The sequence below is a fragment of the Perognathus longimembris genome, chromosome 12, assembly GCF_023159225.1.
Source record: "Perognathus longimembris pacificus isolate PPM17 chromosome 12, ASM2315922v1, whole genome shotgun sequence".
NCBI classification, from domain to species: Eukaryota; Metazoa; Chordata; class Mammalia; order Rodentia; family Heteromyidae; genus Perognathus; species Perognathus longimembris.
In genome coordinates, this window is record NC_063172.1 from 25,255,365 (window position 1) to 25,276,313 (window position 20,949).

The window sequence follows — 20,949 nt, forward strand, 5'->3', positions numbered from 1 at the left end:
ACAAACACATACACAAAGCCTTCTTCAAATATTTTATGTGCCTAAAGCAGGTGTGCTGTAACCCAAGCTATGGAAGAGGAAGCAGCAGGGTGATGGTGAATCTGAGGACAGTCTGGGCAAAATCAACAGGCTTTATTTTACAAATAATGTCAAAGAACTAGGGGGTACAGTCAAGGTGTAAAAGTGGTAGGTCCTGTGTTCAGTGTCCAGTATCATAACAACATAAAGACATGTGTACACAGAAAGAGATTATTATCAATGTGGAATCTTTTCCTTTGTTTCTCAAAGAAGCCTTCTGTTTGGAAAACATTGCATATATGATCAGACCACTGAACTATGTGTTAGCACTTTGCATACTTTTGTTCCATCTACTTTTTATAAGCTGTACAAAATCATTTACGTCGACTGACATGTTACTTTCAACCATCCATGATTACCTTTATTACAAAAGTACTCCACTTCTTCACAGCTCAGATTTTCAGGGCCAAATTCTGTGGGAAAGCTTTCCTCTAATGGCAAGTCTCCTTTGGAGGTGATGTCTGTCTCCTCCGATGGACATTCCTCTTCCTCATCTTCAATGGCGTCTTCAAGCGGCCCTTGAAAAAGAATCAGGGACACTGTACCAAAAATATCCAAGAAGGATAGTGAAATAAAAGATAGTAAAATAAAATAAGGTCATTTGGATTATAATGATGGATTTCAAGGAAAACGTATTTCAAGTAGTACCACTAAGGAGGCTGACACAGGTAATGTTACCTCTACATTCATAAAAATAACACTGAGGTACAGGGAGAAGACAAGGAAACCAATGCCAGAAGTACTACATCAAAAGTAACTTGAGGCTCCAATTCTTCCCCTCCTCCAGCCCCGGAACAGAACTTCTATCTTTCTAATTCTCTTACAGAGCAAAACTGTGCATTTTATGTTCATTTGTTAGAATTAACTACCTGGTAAAGAGTACAAGTCTCTTTTACACTGTTGTACAATTTTACCTGAGATTTTAATAAAGATTTAAAGTAATTGAATGCATTTTAATTGAACTGAGATTTTAATAAAGTCTATACTTTCAAAAATCCATCTTAAGACTGGATCCCAAGAAAAGATTTCATTATATGTGTTCGACGCTTGAAGAAAAATTACATATTTCTCTCCCTGATGAAAGCCTACCTTATTCATAATTAATTGAATTTTTTCTGAAATGAAAAGTAGTTTTCTAATGAAAAAATGTAATTTGTATTTATGTGATACTTTTTCAGTAATAAAAATACAACTCCCTTCGAGAGAATGAGAGTGAGGTGCAGTACATTAACAGACCTATTTTACTGAAAGGAAAGGGAGGGCTGTAGTTGTTCAGAAAGATCTGAAGTGGACGGCATGGGAATACCACACTGTCGATTGTTGAATTTCTGACTGCCTGTAAAGAATCGAAGTACCCAGCTCATTTTACTAAGTAGAAGTCTGCATTTTTCTCTCAAAGAAGAAATATGGCATTTTGTCCAAAGAGCACCATTATGGCCATTTGTACTAATTGTCACTCATGTCATCAGTCACATTAGACAGGCTAAAATACTTAAAATGTTAGGCATCTCTCATTTTTTACTCCTTAGAAATGTGCTAAGCAAAGTTGCAGAGTCAAAGGAGAATTGTATTGATACTTTAAAATATTACAATTTTTCATGATTATATCTGGTGTTATAGCTAGTGTTTTTCCCCAAATGTGAGTTTCCAAAGGACTGAATTGATGTGACATCTTTAGATGGATAGAATTAGTGGGTTTAAATTAAGGGACTTTTAAGCAAAAGATTTTTTCCAGAGATTCTTTATTATCTTTATAATTTATTTTGCCTTTTATATGTTACCAAAATAACTGGTGTTAAAAAATGTCCTGTTACAAACACTTCGATAATCTGTGTTTTGTTACACAGTTTTTATGCTTAAGCCAAAGTGTTAAAAGAACCACAGATTCCATTTTCATACAAACCACTCTCAAATGTCATGGATCTCATATTAGCTTTTAATCTCTCATGAACTATTTCAAAATTAACATTTTTAATCTTTCATGCTTTAGAACAATTATGTCAAATAGCAAGACATGCAAGAAATAAAAACAGTAGCAATGAGAAATACTACAATTTTTGAAACACTTATTTGATCATTTCAGAAGATAAGTTCAATTATTAATGCTGAGTCTAATAAGGACACTAATAGACTTCTCTTAGTTTTATTTTTTCAGACAATTTAATTATAACAAGCTTGATTAAAAGAAGGTGCATAACACTGTCTCACTTGTGTTTCATGTGGGCATTTCAAAGCACATTCTTAACATGGTCTCTGCAATAACCCAGTGAGGTAACCATGAAAATTATTGCTATTTTTTATATTATAGATCTAGAAAGTGAAGCTTGGGAGGTCAGTTAACAGAATAACATTACAAGCCATTAAGTGACAAACTCTAAAGTGAAAAAGTTGATTTGCAAACATGAGACATGTCTTACTACTTTTAATTAATGTAAATTATTGTGTAAATCATTTGATACTTGTAAGCATCTTCTTTCAAAAACAAAACTATAGAACAGAGGCAATTCATAAGCAAAATCTTCAGAAAATGGTTAATTTATATTTATGTAACTGTTTCTTCATAGATGTTTAAAAATCTAGTCTAAAATTTCACTAATCGCTGGCTATCCTCAGATTGCTGGATAGTCACCAAAATATTAGTTTTTTTTTTGTCTTTTACTTAAAACTCAGGAAGACCTTCCTAAGACACTCATCAAAAATAAAATATTTGTTTGCTAATATTTATTATTTATATAATTTATACCCATACTGAACCAATATATTAAATAACTACTTAAATACCACTTATAATAGAAACAACAATTCGTACTTCTTTTGGAATATACATTTCTTTGGGAATCTATAATCTGAGTTTGGCTAAATGGAAAAAAATTCCAATTAATAAATATACTGAATAGTTCATAAATACAATATCAAAAATGCAAAAAAGCCTACATATCTAGGGAAAATGAATATGATAAACTAATAGTAATAAATGTACTTTCCTTTGAAAATTAAATTCTGAGCATATAGGCTAATGCTCTTACAATACACTTTATTAAAAATAATGCATAACTTAAAAATTCTTGACAAAAAATTGGCTCCAATAACATAATATCAAAGTCATACTTAATTATTGTATTAAAAATAAATACAAAAGGTCACGTGAGTATCTGGTGGGAAAAAAAGTCACAAAGTAATGATTTATGCTTAGGAAACCAAGGAAATGAGATGATACTTTTATCAATATAGCCTCATACCTCTACATATGTACATATGTACAATTTCAGAGTTTTTGGTGAGCTCTATTTAATAGTTTTGTGTATTTAGGATTTAAAAAAAATTCATGTTTGTATCACATTGCAATTCTAAGCATGTAATTAAAAAGAAGCACTTATTCTCAAAGACAAACTACAAAAACCCAAATAGAATTTGAAAGTTTTCTAAGTCCATTCATTCCAAAGTCATGAGTTCTCACAGGAGAACACAGGAAGGCGATTTAATGGCCAACTTGGATTTCTTCCCATGTAAATGTCAGATTTATATAATTTACAGCACTTAAAAGTGAAATTACTAACTATTCCTTTAATCAGGCCATCAAATAAGACTCTGAGGGGGAAACGTTTCTTTAAAATGGATAGCACACGCTCAACCTCACTCTACTCTCTATATTGTATGTTTCTTTAACAGAAAAACACTGCAGATAATCATTGGCCATAAACTAACATTTTAAAAGGGTAAGAGATACTTGAGGCACAAGTATAATTAATAGCACCAATGAAGGAGGGAATGAAGGAACCTCCAGTGTATGGGTTAGTGGGCACAGAAGTCCACTTCAGAAAAATCAGCACACATAATTTGACACAAATAATAATATCTCCTCAGAAGAGACTCACGACTGAACTCCATGTGCCCTCATGGAGAAAATTACTTCTGATTGAGGCCACTTGGCAGGCAAGTGTGAGGAAATCTGAATTTCAGCTCTTCAATTGCTTCTGATTTATAGATATTCAGACACACTTGCCAGAATTAATAGTCTCGATGTTTATAAATATCAACATTTACCTCATTTTAAAATGCTAATAATTGGCTGCACCTCCTAAGACTATGAATACAGTAATGGTGAAGGCTAGGCCCATAATGCTGGCACTTGTCTCTCGGGTAAATGGGTAGGGCAGTTTATACTAGGTGAATAATGAAGAGTACTAGAAAACTGATAGATACAAAGTAGGATTTCCATCTTTAGAGAAGAGAGACAATTGTGTGTTCAGGACCCATTTGGATTGGCCATAGATACTTTTGTTCTCTAGAGATAAAGCTGAGGGGGAAAAAAAGGTTCTGTTGATTCACAGCATCTGACAGTATTGATGGATAGCCCAATGGATGGTGAGACCTTTCACTTACCCAGAGCCAACAGCAGCAGCATGAAAGCTAGGCCTAACGTGACTGTATTAAAGAAATTTTCACTGTATGTTTCTTTCAATCATCTGGAGTTGGTAAACGACAGATAGGATATTTAAGATCACATAGTTCTCTCCTATACACTGGTAACATAATCACTGAACAATATGAAAATGAAGGAATGGATTTGTGTGCTTAAAAAGCATACTTACTCTACCAGGTAAGTGAGTTTATGAGAAAACTATTGCTACAAATTCAGGGGGATGAAAAAAAAATCCTTGAGAAACAACCATAGCAATGGAATAAGTGCCTAGAAATTGACCAAAAAAAATTAAAGAAAAATATAAAAATACACAAAAATTTTCAAAAATGATTAAAATCAACATGTTGAGAAATAGCAAAGACAGCAATGACTAATATATCTGGTCAACTATTCAATCAAATACATATGTCTTTACAGAAATTTATCTTGAATAATTTTCTAACCTGAAAGCTTACCATAAACAGAACAACCTTCACCAAAATGCTGGAATTTCTCTGTTCAGATAAATGCAAAGCACTTCAGAATAAAAGGCACTCAAGAAAGAAATTAAAGTCTACAGAAATTAATATACATTGACATGTATGAAGAGTGGAAAGAAATGATAAATTCTGTGGTTCCAATGTAATATCCTCTACAACGGGTCTTTCTCTTAAGTACTCATTGGCATTAATTTATTATACATTCGTTTAGTTTGATTTCACATATGTTTTCATTAAAGCAAGAGTCTTTGTCATGATGAAACTATAGAAAGCATTCAGTCTTCTCTCCATGCATTAATATTCTAAGCATTCTAGAGGCTGCACAAGACTAGCCACCTAGCAAAATTAGATTGTTTCAGAATACTGGGCAGCCTTGATTACAACTGACAGGTGGGAAGAAAGTCATATTAAAATATTATCATTCCCAATAATTACAATAATCCATCACAGTGTGCTTAGAAATTCCACTAGGTGAGTTTCTCCCTAAAATACAAATATTCCAAAGCTTTTCTGTTCCCATGTTTCTCAATGTATGCCACTTTGAGACATTTTTATATCAGAGAACACTATTACTTAATTAAAAAATAAAACTTCTATCACAAGCTATATCATTTTACATAGAGAAGAAACAGAATACACACCAATGAAATAGATTTCTCAAGTTTTTAATGAACTGACTAAACTAATAGCAATGTTCTAAGTTGCTAGCTCCTGTGTTCTGCTGTCTCAACATCCTTTCCTACTCAAAAAGATACACAAAACTCTAGTGTATATAAAACAGTGACCTCCAAATCTCACAATTTACACAATCTCACAATTTCTGTGCTGTAATTTTCCCATTAGAATCCATTGATGTTACCTTTGATACTATAGCTGGTGATATTACTTTTCAAAGTATAAATAAAAAGTTAGGAGTGAACTAATTCTGGTTCGTATTCATTGTGTACCAAAACTGTCCAGGGACATAATCTATTTTACTTGTTACTTGGGAGGAATTACAATAGAACTTTTCACTTGAAACTTATGTTTCTTTTTCCCCACCTATGTGATGAAAATAAGCCAGTAGATTTAAATGAGGTATCTAATCAGATACCTAAGCTTTCACATTCTTACCTTGAATTTCAGAAAATATAAATCTTTCTAATAGTAAAATTAAAGAAGAGTAGAAATGGAAGAAACAAGCCTCCCAACTCTACACGGAAAAGCTGATGCCTACAAAAACTGGCCCTCTCCATCTCCCTATGGGGACTATTGGCAGATTATGTATTTATTTACTTAGGTTTTCAAGTACTTCTGTATTTCCTCTAATTTTACCAGGGGCTTATTTTGTGGATGTCAGTAGTTCTCTTACTGTTTTTAGCTGTTACATTCTGACTTCGTTGGAATCATCATTACCCTATAGGCACACCTCAAAATGCTGCTCACCGATTCCTATTACATTTGTCTCAGGCATATCCTACTGAGCCACTTAATAAGAAGGGACAGGGAGGAGTGATGCTCTTTGGACAGTGCAAATCCATACTAACTCATGTAATTGAGCTTAACAGCAAGAATAAAACCCTATGTCTGTAGTCTAAAAAATAGTATTTTAAACGAGCAAGTCCTTCCTGCAGTCACCCACTTCCAATAATAGTGGCATCAGGGGATCTAGTAGAAAGGAAACATTTTTTATTAATTTTTCCCCTTATCTACCAGAAGAGTGTTGATTTTTTTTTCATTTACATTTGTTGCCTGCAGGTAGCAGACCAAAGACTTACATAGTAGAAGTTCTTCCTTTTTGATTAATTTCTTTCCATGTGTTATTTCTTATATATAATTGATTTGGGGCTTTGCTCATAGCTGCATATCTTTATTTTTTTAAAATATGTATCTGTACCAACTGCTGTCCTTCAATCAAGGAAGTTGAAGGAAATTACTTAAGTTTTGTTAAGTTTATTAAAAAAGAAGATCTGTGAATATTTAAATTGAGTTTTGAAATGAGATATTATAGAATTTTAATAGAGGATTCAATTTGACCATACAGCATTGCAAAATGAAGAGGAAGGGGTCAGCTCTTACTCGAATTGTTTCTTTAAGGGGGAAAATGTACTCTTTAATCTTAAACACTGGAGCTGTATTTTTGCTACTTTTATGGCAGTATTGATATTTTTGTATATAGCCCTGGAAACAAACTATTTCAATGTATATTATCATGAAATACCTTGCTTAAAAATTAACAGAATGATGCTGACAAGCTAAAGTATTTTTGCCTAGAACATAATCAGACCTTGAAAACAGCATCTTACATAGTATATTGAAACTGATTATCATAGGAAAAATAAAGTTAAAAGAAGAAATAGAGACAAAATTTGAACTAGAATCTCTAATGACTAATTTACTCTTAGGATGTAACTCAGGCATTGAGAAAATTCAGTTCATTAGAAAATGCCTTGTGTATTGACCCAGCAAGTTAGTGACAGAATGGCATTGAAATTCAAATATTTTGTAATCAGGTCTCAGTCCAGAGCCCCAGAACGCTAGTCTCACTTTAGGGAAGATGGTAACCCCATCACGAAAAACTGACAGCATGTCTTTACTAAAATGGCACAGTCATCCCCTTACATAGAGGGAATTCATTTCAATACCCACGGTGGCTGCCAAAAACCATGGAAATTACCAAACCTTACATGTACTTTGTTCTTGTCACCTAAAGTGACACTTTCTTAATGAATCTGACACAATAAGACACTAAAACAATAATTAGTAATGAAATAAAATAGTATTGTGTAATACAGTAATATAGTAAAAGTCAAATTATTTAAAAGGAATGAGTTATGGTGTGTGCATGTTCTATGGGGGTAATGGAGATGGAATCTGGGGGTCTCCAGCAAGCCAAGCAAGTGCTCTACACCAAGATGAACTCACAGTTTTGGAATTTTCCATTTCATGCTTTACTGTCACTCCTAATATTTTGTAATTCTCATTATTTGGGCACACTCTATGTTACCCATATTTGCAGCTGAGAGCTACAGGTGTGCTACCCTATTTTTAGTCATTACATGTAATGATAACTTGACTAATAATTTTTCTTTTTTTGTAATTTATTTATTAATTAAACAAAATTTTTTGACAAGGTGTTGTGCAAAAAGGGTACAGGTACATAGTAGGGCAGTGTGCACATTTCTTGTGATATCTTACACCCTATTTTTCTTTCCCTTCCCTAGGTCAGGTAGACATATATACAATACACAATGTACCAAGAACATATACAGTAGCCACGTGGCCTACGCCAAAGAAAATTTGCCTAGGGCCTTAAATGTAATGTCGACATTAGACAACATGTTGACAATAGTCTTATATGAATGTATGTACATAGCTTTTGAGCTATTGTGATCCACTGAGAGGTCTATTTTTGACCTTTATATGTTGAGTAGTTGTTTGGTTTTAGGTACATAATGTTGGGTCGCTGACCCAATCCTGTGGGAAATACCATTTGACAAGAAGTTTTTGGTTTCACAGACCTGGTCTCTACTGTCTCCCCGTCACCCCATCTTAACAGTCATATACCAGGGAGATCATGCCCCTTTGTTTTCTGTGTTCTAGGCTTGTCTCACTCAACATTATTTGTTCAAGTTCTGACCATTTCCCTGCGACTAACAATATTTCACCATTCCTAATCACTATGTAGTATTCCATTGTGTATAGGTACCATATTTTTTGGATCCATTCATCTGTGGAGGGGCATCTGGGTTGATTCCATATTTTGGCTATTGTGAATTGTGCAGCGATAAACATGGAAGTGCAATTGTCTTTTTGATATCTTGGGACCTGTTGTTCAGGATAGATGCCTAGGAGTGGTATGGCTGGGTCATAGGGTAGGTCTATATTGAGCTTTTTGAGAAACCTCCATACTGTTCTCCAAAGTGGTTGTACTAATTTGCACTCCCACCAACAATGGAGAAGGGTTCCTCTTTCCCCACACCCCCTCCAGCATTTGTTGACTAATAATTTTTCAAGCGAATTTAATTTTAATAAAATTGAAGACCATCTCACAGAGGTAGAACTCTGGGCCATAAACCTATGAGAACACACTCTCTCTCTCTCTCTCTCTCTCTCTCTCTCTCTCTCTCTCTCTCTTCTCTCACATACTTAAATCTAGGTTCATAGTTTTAAATTGTTGTTGTTTTTATCATTGGAGGAAGTTGATTCCATTTGAGAGTGAAATCCAGCATCTTTGCTTAGTTACTCAAAGCAGATGCCATCAATGGGCAAAGCGGGGCTGGAGAATCTGAGCAAAGCAAGCAGGGCTCCTCTTCATAGTGAACATTGCTGACCAGACACTCCAGGACGTCCTAGGATCTGAATGGAGAACTTTATATTTAAGAGTCAGTTATGAGAAAAAAAGGAAAGATGCTAACCCTATGCATACAGCCTTTTCCACATAACACATGAATATGTGTAATCAAGTTAATCAAAACTTGTAACTTTGTAGATTAAAAAAGAATTTAAATTAATGAGAGTAAAAGATCCTTTTAAAATATTTCAGAGTTAAAAAAATAAGACGTAGAATCTTTTGATACTCAAATGGAATTATATTACTTTCTCTTTCTACAGCAAATCAATGATAATATATAGGTTATTTTTTTCTCAAAATAAAATCAGCTACAAAATACTGTCTGAATGATAAATATTAAATAAACAACTTTTACAACCAAGTTTATTGAACAGTTTCTAAGGCCATGTTGAACTACAGATGGTTCTTAAGATCGTTCATTGTGCAAAACTTAGATTCATGTCAAATAATGTAGCTGCATGAAAGAAATGAAGAGAAATATAAATTACTGCATAGGTCTTTTGGGGAGGGGGCAAGATTTAGTTAGAGAAAATGTTAAGAGAAATATTTACCTCCAGACTTGGTCATTCTGTATGTAAACATTTTTTATGATTAACTAATGAAATTTGGCAAATATGCTTTCAATTAAATAGGTCAAAATATCCTTTTTAATCCCTTATTTTAATACCATCCTTTGTGGACCTGTCTACTAAACTACCAAAAATGATTCTCCTCATGTGTATTTGGGGGTGGGGAAGTCACAGTGTATGTTTGATTTCAAAGCCTTATGCTCTCATCTGGCTTGCCTTCTCACAGTTGGTACTCTACTATTTGAGCCATGCCTCCAGCCCAGCTTTTTGCTGATTATTTTGAGATGACATATTCTGGACTTTTCTACCATGGCTAGCTTCAAGCTGAGATCCTTCATAATCAGCCTCTGGAGTAGCAAGGATTATAGCTATGAGTCACTGGTTCCCAGATTAAAGTGATTCTTTACCGTTGATGTTAATTGAGCTTTAGGGAAAAAAATGCATATTAACTTTTCTCAAATTATTCCTGACTTCACTGGATAATTACAAGTAGTTGATCAGCCAAAAGTGTCTTTCCTGCTGTGATTCCAACATCAGAAGTATTTGCAACAACTGGAAACTTGCAAGAGTGTAAAATTATTAGAAACTATTCCCCTATCTCTTGATTTCCAAGTCTCTGAGTGTAGAGCTGTCCATTTCTGTTTTAACAAACCCTTTAGATGAATCTCAAGATTAAAAAAAACCCTCTGCAGAGACAGAAATGATATCCAGAAATTACTTTGTGGCAATATAAGAAATATTTATGCTTGCTATTTTTTTTTAGAAACAATACCACTGCTTGCAGTTCATACATGCTCCCATCTCCACAGACACCTGGAGGGTGGACAGACACCTTGAGTCAGACAGACACCTTGAATCAGTCTCTCTGATTATCAATAAATTATCTTTCTTTATTTAGTACTGGCTAAGAATTCTCCCAGTGTTGTCAGAGTGCAGCAAGTCTCTAAATAGCATTCTTTAGGTTCTGGAATGACAAGGAATAGTCTATAGCCACTTCAGACTAATCCCAGATGTTAATTTCTCCTCACACTCCAGGAATCCTGGATTATGCAAATAATTAATTGTATGTTCCTTTACTAAAGAATACCACCCTATCCCCATGTGTCTAGCTAAGAAAACCAGGAGTCGACATTTCAGTAGATATAATGGCAGTCTGTTGTTTGTCTCTTAAGCAATAAGGACAGTAAACAAAGAAGTGTTCCCATCCTCTACCTCTGAGGGCCTAGCAATCCCTTAGACTCCCGGGACGGTTGGAACAGCTAGCTGGACAATGCAGAAATGATCAGGAGAATCAAGAGGTCCTAAACAGATCCTGGACATGCCACTGATGCTCACCACCCCTAACTCCAACCTCTTATTGTAAACCAAATGGATGCACAAGCCAACTATATTCTGTGTGATTTTAATACCAGCATCATGGCTCACCTGCCTTGGAAGCCTATGTGTGCAGCTCATCAAGCAACATGTCACAGCACCACCACCTTGAACCACACAGTCAAGGTGAGGGTAGCTACAGAAACTCCTTTCTATTTTTTTTTTCACAAATAGGTGTGGCCTCCTGCTCTTGGAACTCTGCCAATTTGGCCCTCCATTTGGGTCTGACAAAGTAAATAATGATGAATATTCTTTCCAAGCCTGTACAGTCCTGTATACATGTTCCTTGCATAGCCAGGAAAAAAAATTGCTCACACAAAACAAAGCATTGTTGTAGATCCTGAGGATTAGTTGGAATATAAACTTTATAAGAGTTTCCCTCGTTTCACAGGTGTATGTATACCTTGTGTCAGCTGTCTTCCATCTTTAGAGATGAAACAAAGGACAAGGACAACAACAACAACATTTCCTCCATCAAATCTCAAATTGCAGCACCCTAACAAGATGAAAGGGGTTGTGCGAATGGGGGTAAAATAAAACCCACATTCAACTTGCTTTAATTGTGACCCGTCCTGGGACCCATATCAGGAAGGCACTTTAGAACAAGTGTTCTACCTTGTCATTAAACTGCTGTAAAGGTATCTCGATCCAGTACTTGTGAACATCTCAAGAGACCCAGAAAGCACTTGCCCATAAAATATATCTCCAGGAAGACTTTAACTTTATACTAGCACATTAAAAGAGTGACTAAAGACACAGAGTACCCGGTACAGCTATATTTTTAAGAGGAGCACTTGCTCTCTGGAGAGTTAGGAGGGCAGGTATGGTGCAGCCATAACAAAGCCAGCTCATCTACTCTGCCAAATATATACAACATAGGAGAAGTATCTAAGGGCTCTCTTAAAAAGAAAATATCCCCTGCCTTTGCAACAAAGCCTCCAGAAGAATAAAAACAAGCACCTTTACAGGCAGGAGTTATAGGGTAAGCCAAAGGTGGAGAGCTTCCATAAATGAACTCTGGGCTGGCAGCTCAGAGAACTTCAATATTTGTGTCACAAACCCTGTGCAAGTTCCACAAGACCCATACCTATGCACTGCTCACAAAGTGTCTATGTGAACACCTATGTGGGATGAAAACTAGGCCCAAATCTTCTTTTTCAGTTAAATGGACTTCCATGATCTCCTTTAAATTGTAAGACTGAGTTTAAGCTCCAAGTGCTCATGCCTGTAGTCCTAGCTACCCAAGAGGCTGAGATCCCAGGGTTATGGCTCAAAGCCAGTTGAGGCCAGTTGGGGGCCAGCTGGGGCAATAAAATTCTTGCGACTCTTATTTTCGATGAATCACCTAGCAGCTAGAAGTCAGGCTGTGGCTCGTGACGGTAAAGCATCAGCCTTGAGTGAAAAAGCTATGAGGTGCTCACTGGCCTAGCCCCAAATTGGCGAGAGAGAGAGAGAGAGAGAGAGAGAGAGAGAGAGAGAGAGAGAACACACTTTTACAGAATGCATTGAAGTAATAAGTCATAATGTACTCCTTTCTATGTTGATTTTAAAGCAACTATATCACCTTGATGAAGATCTGGAAAAGTTCTCACTACGCTTACCAAATCCCCATCCTCCTGTCTCACTTGAGACAAACTAATGCACATTTGTTACTTCAAGATCGAAAATTCCAAAATATTTGATTTATCAGGATGCACTTAATATTCAATGCATGATAACCATGGAACCTGTACCTCCAAGAACATTTAATTGACAGACTTCTTCAAGGTATAGTTTCTAAACCCTTACAAATAGTGTAATACATCTAATAATACAGTCTTTTCCTTTTTCATATAAACCCTAAACATGAATTAATGATGTTTATTTCAGTTTGCTTATATTTTATGATTGTTGCCCTCTTTTGCTATTTTATTTCACAATTGAGCTATTACTTTCAAGAACCAGTGGAGTAGATCACATAAAACAAAATACCACTGATGATTGGCATGTGTTTCTAATGTTTTCCTAGTGCAGATATTATGTTCCTGTGACCAGTTATAAATTATTCAAACTCTCATCAGGAAAAAAAAAACCCTTATGTGAACCAGGGAATAAAGTGCAAAGCATATTTATATGCATGTTAATGGGGGAAGGGTGTGGCAAAAATCAAGAGTTCATTCATTGTTGAGGTTAGAGGTGGTTTGGCTACATTTAACACTACCCAAAAGTAGCTAGGTTGCCCTAGATTATCTCAGGACTATACATGGGGATCTTTAAAAAAATCAACAAGCAAAAGTTCAGATTCACAATGGAGTCAAAGTGTTTAAAAGGAACCTCTCCTTTATAATAACATCTTGTATATGTAGGGACATCAAGCTTTATCAAGTGAATGAATATTGAAAAATACTAACTTAATAGTTAAGGTTTAAACAGTATTGAAACAGAGAAAAATTAATTTGTTTGGATGAAAGACTTCATGAAATTATAAAGCTTCCAAAATCTGTTTTTTTGAGGCAGGATGTGATAGTACACTCTTGTAATCTCAGCAGTTAAGGAGACTAGGCAAGAGGATCTCAAGTTCATAGCCAGCCTCAGATATGTTCTGAGGTTGTTTGAGACTCTTCTCAAAACAAAACTCTATTTTCTACAATAAAGAGAGAACATATTTTTGGTGAATAAAGACCCCGAACTCCTCCTTTAAAACGGCTATGAAATCAACTAAAGCAATGATACTGCATAAAGAGTGGGAAAGAGCATGTTCTCAATTTCTAGAAAGATGGCTCTTATCCTCCAGCTCTCTAAGTCATGCAGACCTCTTCTCTAGACTGTTTCGTTTTCTGTTATCCGCATTACAGCTTAAGGCCAAAGTCAAAACCATCCTTTTCTCACTTCAGAATGACTTGTCTCTTGAGTGTATTAAAATTTTGGTGCACTTGTGATATGCGGAGGTCACCAGTCTCACCAGGAACTGTTATTGAGAATTTGAATACATGACGTGGGCATCTATCTCTCTGGCCCTGCTCAGGAGCACAGCGGGCTCCCCTTCGGTATCACCACCATTGGTATCTTCCTCTCAGCAGAGAGAGAACCCAAGGGAGAAGAGATGACAGAAACTCTGTCTGTTGATGCCCAGCTCTAGATCCTGGAAAATATCACTGTTAGTTCAATTCTTTTAAAAGAAAAAAAAAATGTTTCAAGAGTACCTAGGACTTGGGGATTAGAGATGGAGGAAAACAATTACAGAACATAATATAAACAATCTATTATTGACTAAAAAAGGAAAGCCTTGCCTTTCTTTCTTCAAAATATTTACTTTATAAAATACAATAATATTTTTTAAAAGTCACCCTCATGTTTCCAGGAAGATTTTGGAAGGCATTTTTTAAATCAGCCAAGCATGCGATAAGAAAAGACCTGATAAAAATCACAATAACCAAAATAAAAAGTATAATAATAAACATGGTTATATTATATGCATAGTTGATGATACTGAAAGATTGTTTTGGGGGAAGCTGGTTGAGAGTTATGAGAAGCAGATTAAAATGTAAGAAGTGAAAAGGGAAGAGCAGGGAAGGCTGTGGTAGATAGAGTCACACAATATTAGCAGTTAATAATCCCACATTTAAGTAAGCGAAGACAAACCAATTAGCAGAAAGCATAATATTAGCCATTTATACTGGAGATATGCCTAGCAAATATCAGACCATGATTTCAAACTTCAGTGACACCCAAACAAAACCCAATACATATAACATATTATATATATAATATATATGTACATATGTACCAGTCACATATATTCATACTTATGTATATACTTATATCTATATACTCTCAGATATCCAGACACCTTCATATTTTAGAGGAATAAAAACAAACAAAATGAGCTCATTGCTATTCTTGTTATATTTTCCAGATTAAGAGTAGAGAATCACCTTTTTGCTCAAAAAATGACATTGTTCAAAGAAAATGTACTCTTTGCCTAACTTATATAACTATAACCCCTCTGCTTTTAACATTTTCAAATTAAGAAAGAAAGTAATTTTCAGAGAACACTGAAATTTGCTAAAGACAAAATTTTTTAAAGTCTGGTTACAAATAAAACTGCATCTCAGTGATTGCTGGTACTAAGATACCAAAACAGTGGGTAATACCTATTACAGAACAATTACATGACTACAATAGAGAGATGGGACTGTAAAGAATTCCCAAATAAATCTATTTTTGTTCCCTTGGTTACAAAGGGTTTAAATTATTTTTTATTTTTATAATTAATCAAAAATAAAAATTTAAAGACATAGTAAAATGCTCTTCGATACCATTTACTTCACTTCACTTGTTTAAAGATATTAAAGACACCTAGATATTAATGTATCATAACTGTAATCAGCTATTGAGGAAGATGAGATCTGTAGGATGACGGTTCTAAGCCAGCCTAGGCAGAGTACTCTGTTAGACTCAATCTCCAGCTAACCAACCTAAAGCCAGACTAAACGTGTAGCTCAGGTGATAGAACAACATAATCAAGAAAGCTGGTAAGGAACATGAGGCTCTGTGATAAAGCCCCAATAAAGACACAAAATAAATAAGTTAATAAGTTAATAATTAATTAAAGCAGGAAATACTCATATATTCAAAAAGGCAAAATTAATGTATTAGCATTAGGAACGCAAGAATCAATGTATTTTCTTTTCAAATTTTTTTATTTATATTGGAAAGGTGATGTACAGATGGGCTGCAGTTACGTAAGTCAGGTACTGAGTACATTTCGCCCCTTCCCTCATTATCTCCCAGTCCCCCCACCTCACCCGCACCTTGTTAAGTTCATTCGCAGCATAGTGTGTAGTGAGTAGCACTGCTGAATTGCTTCACCTTTGTCCCACCATTTCTGTGCTTCTCCTTCCCCTCCCCCAGTCAGATAAACTTACATACAAGACAAAAGATATTGAAATAAAAAACAATAGTAAAGGGGGATGGGGAACAGAAAAAAAAAAGAACCAAAAAAAGTTAAATAAAAAACCTCTTATTTCCACTTCTTGGAGTTCTACGAAGATAAATAATTTGAAGATTAAATAAAAAGCAAAAGTAAACTTAATTCTTTAGAAAAAATTTTAAAACCTTAAAGTTGTTCCAAATGACAATACAGGCAAAATTCTATTAATCAATACAAAAGGAAGGCTGATATTAGTATCACATGGTATTTAAGAGACATGAAAATTAGGCTATCTTGATTTTAGAAAATCAATAGTAACACTATTGAATGGAGAATACACAAACCATTATCACAATGCCAGAGTGAAGAAGCAAATGAAACACAATAATATGATTATTACAATTAATAGTTACATAAACAAAACTAAATGCTGCCTGACATTGTGTTTCTTATAAACAAAGAAGCATAAGAACTCGTTAAGGTCTTTAAAAACATTGACTAAATATTAGGAATTTTAAAGCACATTAGTTATCAAACAGCAAATTTCACTACAATGATGTTTAATTAGATTCAACGTAACTTTTAAATAACAGAATTTTCCTTAAAAACCACTTTCTGAAAGTATAGGGATGTGGGTTTTGGTAGGTTGGGATTGAAATATTAGTGTTTTCTCAGTTTTAGCTCTGTAGCATTTAGGAGAAGCAGCAAAATGACCGGTGAGGACCCTACCATGTGGAAAGCAAAATGCCTGAAGGCAAATGAGGGAATGGACCCGGTAGGTCAGAGGAAAAGGCAGGTTTCTGAGCCCCACAGTGGCTCCCAGAAAGGGAGTGCAGAATGTCTCTGTGAAAAGTGATGGTTAGGGCAGTGAATAAGAGTTAATGCATTTTTTTTAAAGTAAAAAACTATGTTGGCACTCTGTTCTTTAAAAAAAAAAAAAGTAAAACAAGAAAATGAAATTTTGAAAGAAAAGGGAAATAAAATACTTTCAATTAGAAAGTTATATCGATGCATTTAAAATACGAAGTTAATACATTGAAATACAGTTAAATGTACGATTTCCTTTATGAAAGTTTCTTTAATTGAGTGAATAGCATATTCAAATTGACAACTACAAAATAGGAACTTACAAAATGAGAAACCTGTGGAAACTTGTGATGGTAAGCCTAGTTACTCAGCTGTCTGAGATCTAGAAGATGAAATTTCAAAGCCAGGAGGGTAGAAAAGTCTATAAGCCTGTCTCCAAAACAGCTCAGCAAGAAAGCAGTGCTGGAGTTGTGGTCCTAGGAGCAGAACAAGCAAAACAACGAGTGCAAGGCCCTGAGTTAAAACAAAGGACTTATTCAATAATCATTCAACCTTCATTTAACGGTCAAATTACAAGAGAGAAAACATAGGATTGGACTGAAATAAAAACATATATGGCATTGAAAAACAATTACGATGCTTGATAAAAGAGCCTAGTTGATTAGTGTACTTGCATAAAGATAACCTGGAATTTGATTTTAAAATACCTGTGGTCATTTTCTGGAATTTACAAGAAGTGACTCTACAGAGTAGAGGTATTAGAAATTTCTATATCTGCACTGTCTGATAGAGTAGCCCTTCAGCCTTTCGTGGCTATTTTGAGAAACTGTAGTAGGCCTAATGAATCTAAGAAATAGAATTTGTAATGGAAATTAATTTTAATTAGTTCATTTTTTTTCTCAAATTTTTATTATCAAACTGACGTACAGAGAGGTTACAATATCATACGTTGGGCATTGGATACATTTCTTGTACTGTTTGTTGCCTTGTCCCTCATGCCCCCCTCACTCCCCCCCTTTCCCTCCCCGCCCCCCCAGGTGTTCAGTTCACTTACACCAAACAGTTTTGCAAGTATTGCTTTTGTAGTTATTTCTCTTTTTTTTACCCTGTGTCTCTCGAATTTGGTATTCCCTTTGAATTTCCTACTTCCAATACCAGTAAACACGGTTTCCAATATACTCAGATAAGATTACAGATAGGTCTATGTGACCAGTGGTTACCATAGCAGAGTGATTCGCCAGAGCAGCTGATAGTTAAGGTAAAGAATTGCGAATAAATGTCACGGTCCAACTCGAACATATACCACAAAGTCCATGTATCCCAAACACAGGGTAAACAAAGAACAACAAAAACACCATACAGGAATGATAGAACATTGCAAAAAAATACCCAGCAATACACTGTCATTGTAAGACATCAGTGAACAACAATGGTACTTCATACTGTGTAAGAATTAATTAATGAAGTTGAAATAATGAATTACCAGTTTAGAAAACGTAAATTCTACCGTATTATTTCCTTCTGTTTTTGTAACTCCCATACACACTTACAGTGAAGCCCAAACTTTATATCCTAGCCCACAAACTCCAACAACAGGGCCAGTTAGAAGCTAACACGTCTACTTCTTTTGAGATGAACTCAAGCTCCCCTCTTCATCCCTGGCTCTTGGCACATCAGCCCTCTTCTTTCTTCCCATACCATAAACTCATGACTCTTCCCTGTGTTCCAAACATTCCACTACTTCAGACTCATTCATCAGATCTGAGCTCAAGTGTTCCTTAAAAAGTGTAAGGCTATGAGTTCAAATCCAAGGATGGCTCAAAGAAGTAAATAAAAGAAAACCTGTTTATTTATTATCAAGTCTAATTAATGTCAGCTAGTCCCTTAGATGGCATGGCTCCACCAATGTTATAACTGTGTTCCTTTTTTTTCATCATATAAAGTAGAATTGACAAGAGTTATTTTCAAGATGAAATAAGTGTGATGTTCTCATTGTAATACTTGACAAGAAACACTCAAAAATATTAACGATGATGATTTACGTGTCTAAAATAAATGGTGACTATTAAAAATAATGATGAAGGCTATTTGGCAATATGTTACAAAAACCTCCAAACTGTTCAAACTCAAGTCATTAATTCAACTTCATGGTCGTTATTCCCCAAGAAATAATTAGACAAGACAAAAGATGAGCACTCAGCCAAGTCCATCACATTGTTCCTTTTAAGAAATAGCAGGACCAATCCACATGCCAGAGGAGCTTGATTTCAAAGCTGTAAATTCATATCACTGAGTGCTATGCAGTCTTTTAAAGGCATTATTTTAGAAGGCTGATGACAGACAAATGTGAAACATATATTAAATTAAAACAATTAAAACAATATGATCCTCATAGAGGCAACTCTAACCAGCTTCAGATTTCAAAACCTAGAAACCAAGTTTGCTAAAACTGTCTAATTATTTTCCCTGAAAGTTCTAAGTAAATTTCATAAGCGTTTTTTCCTGAATGCACTTTGTGAGCTATAATTATCCAAGTTTTTCTTCTTTGTGTTCTCCTAGTTATCAATTAAAAATAAAACACATGACTTGTATATACTTTGAGTTATTATATCTAATGTTTTCTGTACTTGCTAACAAATTATATTTACGACCCATGAAGATGTGTTGATTCTTAAACTGATAGCTATGGCTCAAAGGTAAACACAGTCACTATACTTGGTTTCTTCCTATGAGATGAACATATATATTTCCATTTTTCTTTTCTTTTTCTTTTTTCTTTTGTAGTACTAGGGCTTGAACTCAGGACCTAGGTACTGTCCCTGTGCTTCTTTTTGTGCTCCAAGCTAGTGTTCTACCACTTGAGCTACAGTGCCACTTCAGCATTTTTCGGTAATTTACTGGAGACAGTCTCACAGACTTTCCTGCCCGGGTTGGCTTTGAATTGTGATTCTCAGATCTCAGCCTCTTGTGTAGTTAGGATTACAAGCACGAGCCACCCATAACTGGATCCATTTTTCTTTTTTCTTTTAATATTGGTCTTAGCAATAGACATCATATGGCAGAGAATGAATAAGGTAGGAGAAACGAACTGTTCAATAAAAAATATATCCTAACTTCACAGTTCATTGAGTTGACGTATAACATACAAACCAAAAGAATGAGTCTGTCTGTAGTGAAAAAATTCATACAAAACATGTTAACTAAGGAATAAAGCTTCATGGAATAGAGCAAATCACTTGAGTAGCCCTACTAAATACTGTCATTTTAAAGACAGTTTTAAAAATAAAAGGGCAGCCATAAAAAGACTATAAGTACAAAACAGAATATTATACAACAGCATTACATTAATAGTAATCATGAACAAAGTTATTGAGAAACATTAAAAGAACTTTCAACAATGGTCAACAAAAGCAGTATGGAAAAACTATTCTGCCTCTAGGTGATAAAATTTATTTTTCATTGTTACAGCTCCAAGAATATTTATGAGGTACTTATAGGTAAGACTACATTACTCAATTCATCAAACCATCAAATCATATTAGAGCGGTTCCTTTCATATTAGTAAAGTTGTTATTTTGATCCATATCATTTGATGACATCAATATCTGAGGCTGATATTCCTGTGCTGGTAAAAGAAAGAAGCTTGACTAAAAGATATTGTGATTGAAAAAGGAATGAGCACCAATGAGAGGCCAACATCATAATAAAAAAGACAAAAGCAGGGTACTTGCTGTGGTGGTCTGAATAATTTGTTAGGGTGGGATCTTGTTTATGGTATAAGTCAAAACGGAAAACTATTTCAGGGAATTTTTGTGTGATTTCTTAAGTAATGTATAACCAACTCAAGAATTCCAGTACAATGTCAAACAGGATTTCCATAGAAAATTATTTTTGTTACAGCATCACCGGCACCATGTGAAGGCTGCATAATGAAGAACTCGTTACTTAACATGGAGCACAAGGACTTGTTTATA

General features: G+C 34.9%; 1 protein-coding gene across 2 annotated transcripts in view; it reads right to left on the reverse strand.

The window, feature by feature from the left end:
- Nucleotides 1–20,949, reverse strand: part of Zfpm2 (zinc finger protein, FOG family member 2) — a 423,581-nt gene that overhangs the window by 344,528 nt on the left and 58,104 nt on the right. The window contains exon 2 of one of the 2 annotated variants that reach the window (XM_048358457.1): nucleotides 438–596. The exons of the other annotated variant lie outside the window; for it this stretch is intronic. Coding sequence (XP_048214414.1) covers nucleotides 438–596 — 159 coding nt within the window. The remainder of the gene's footprint in view (nucleotides 1–437; nucleotides 597–20,949) is intronic. 2 annotated transcript variants of the gene reach the window in all.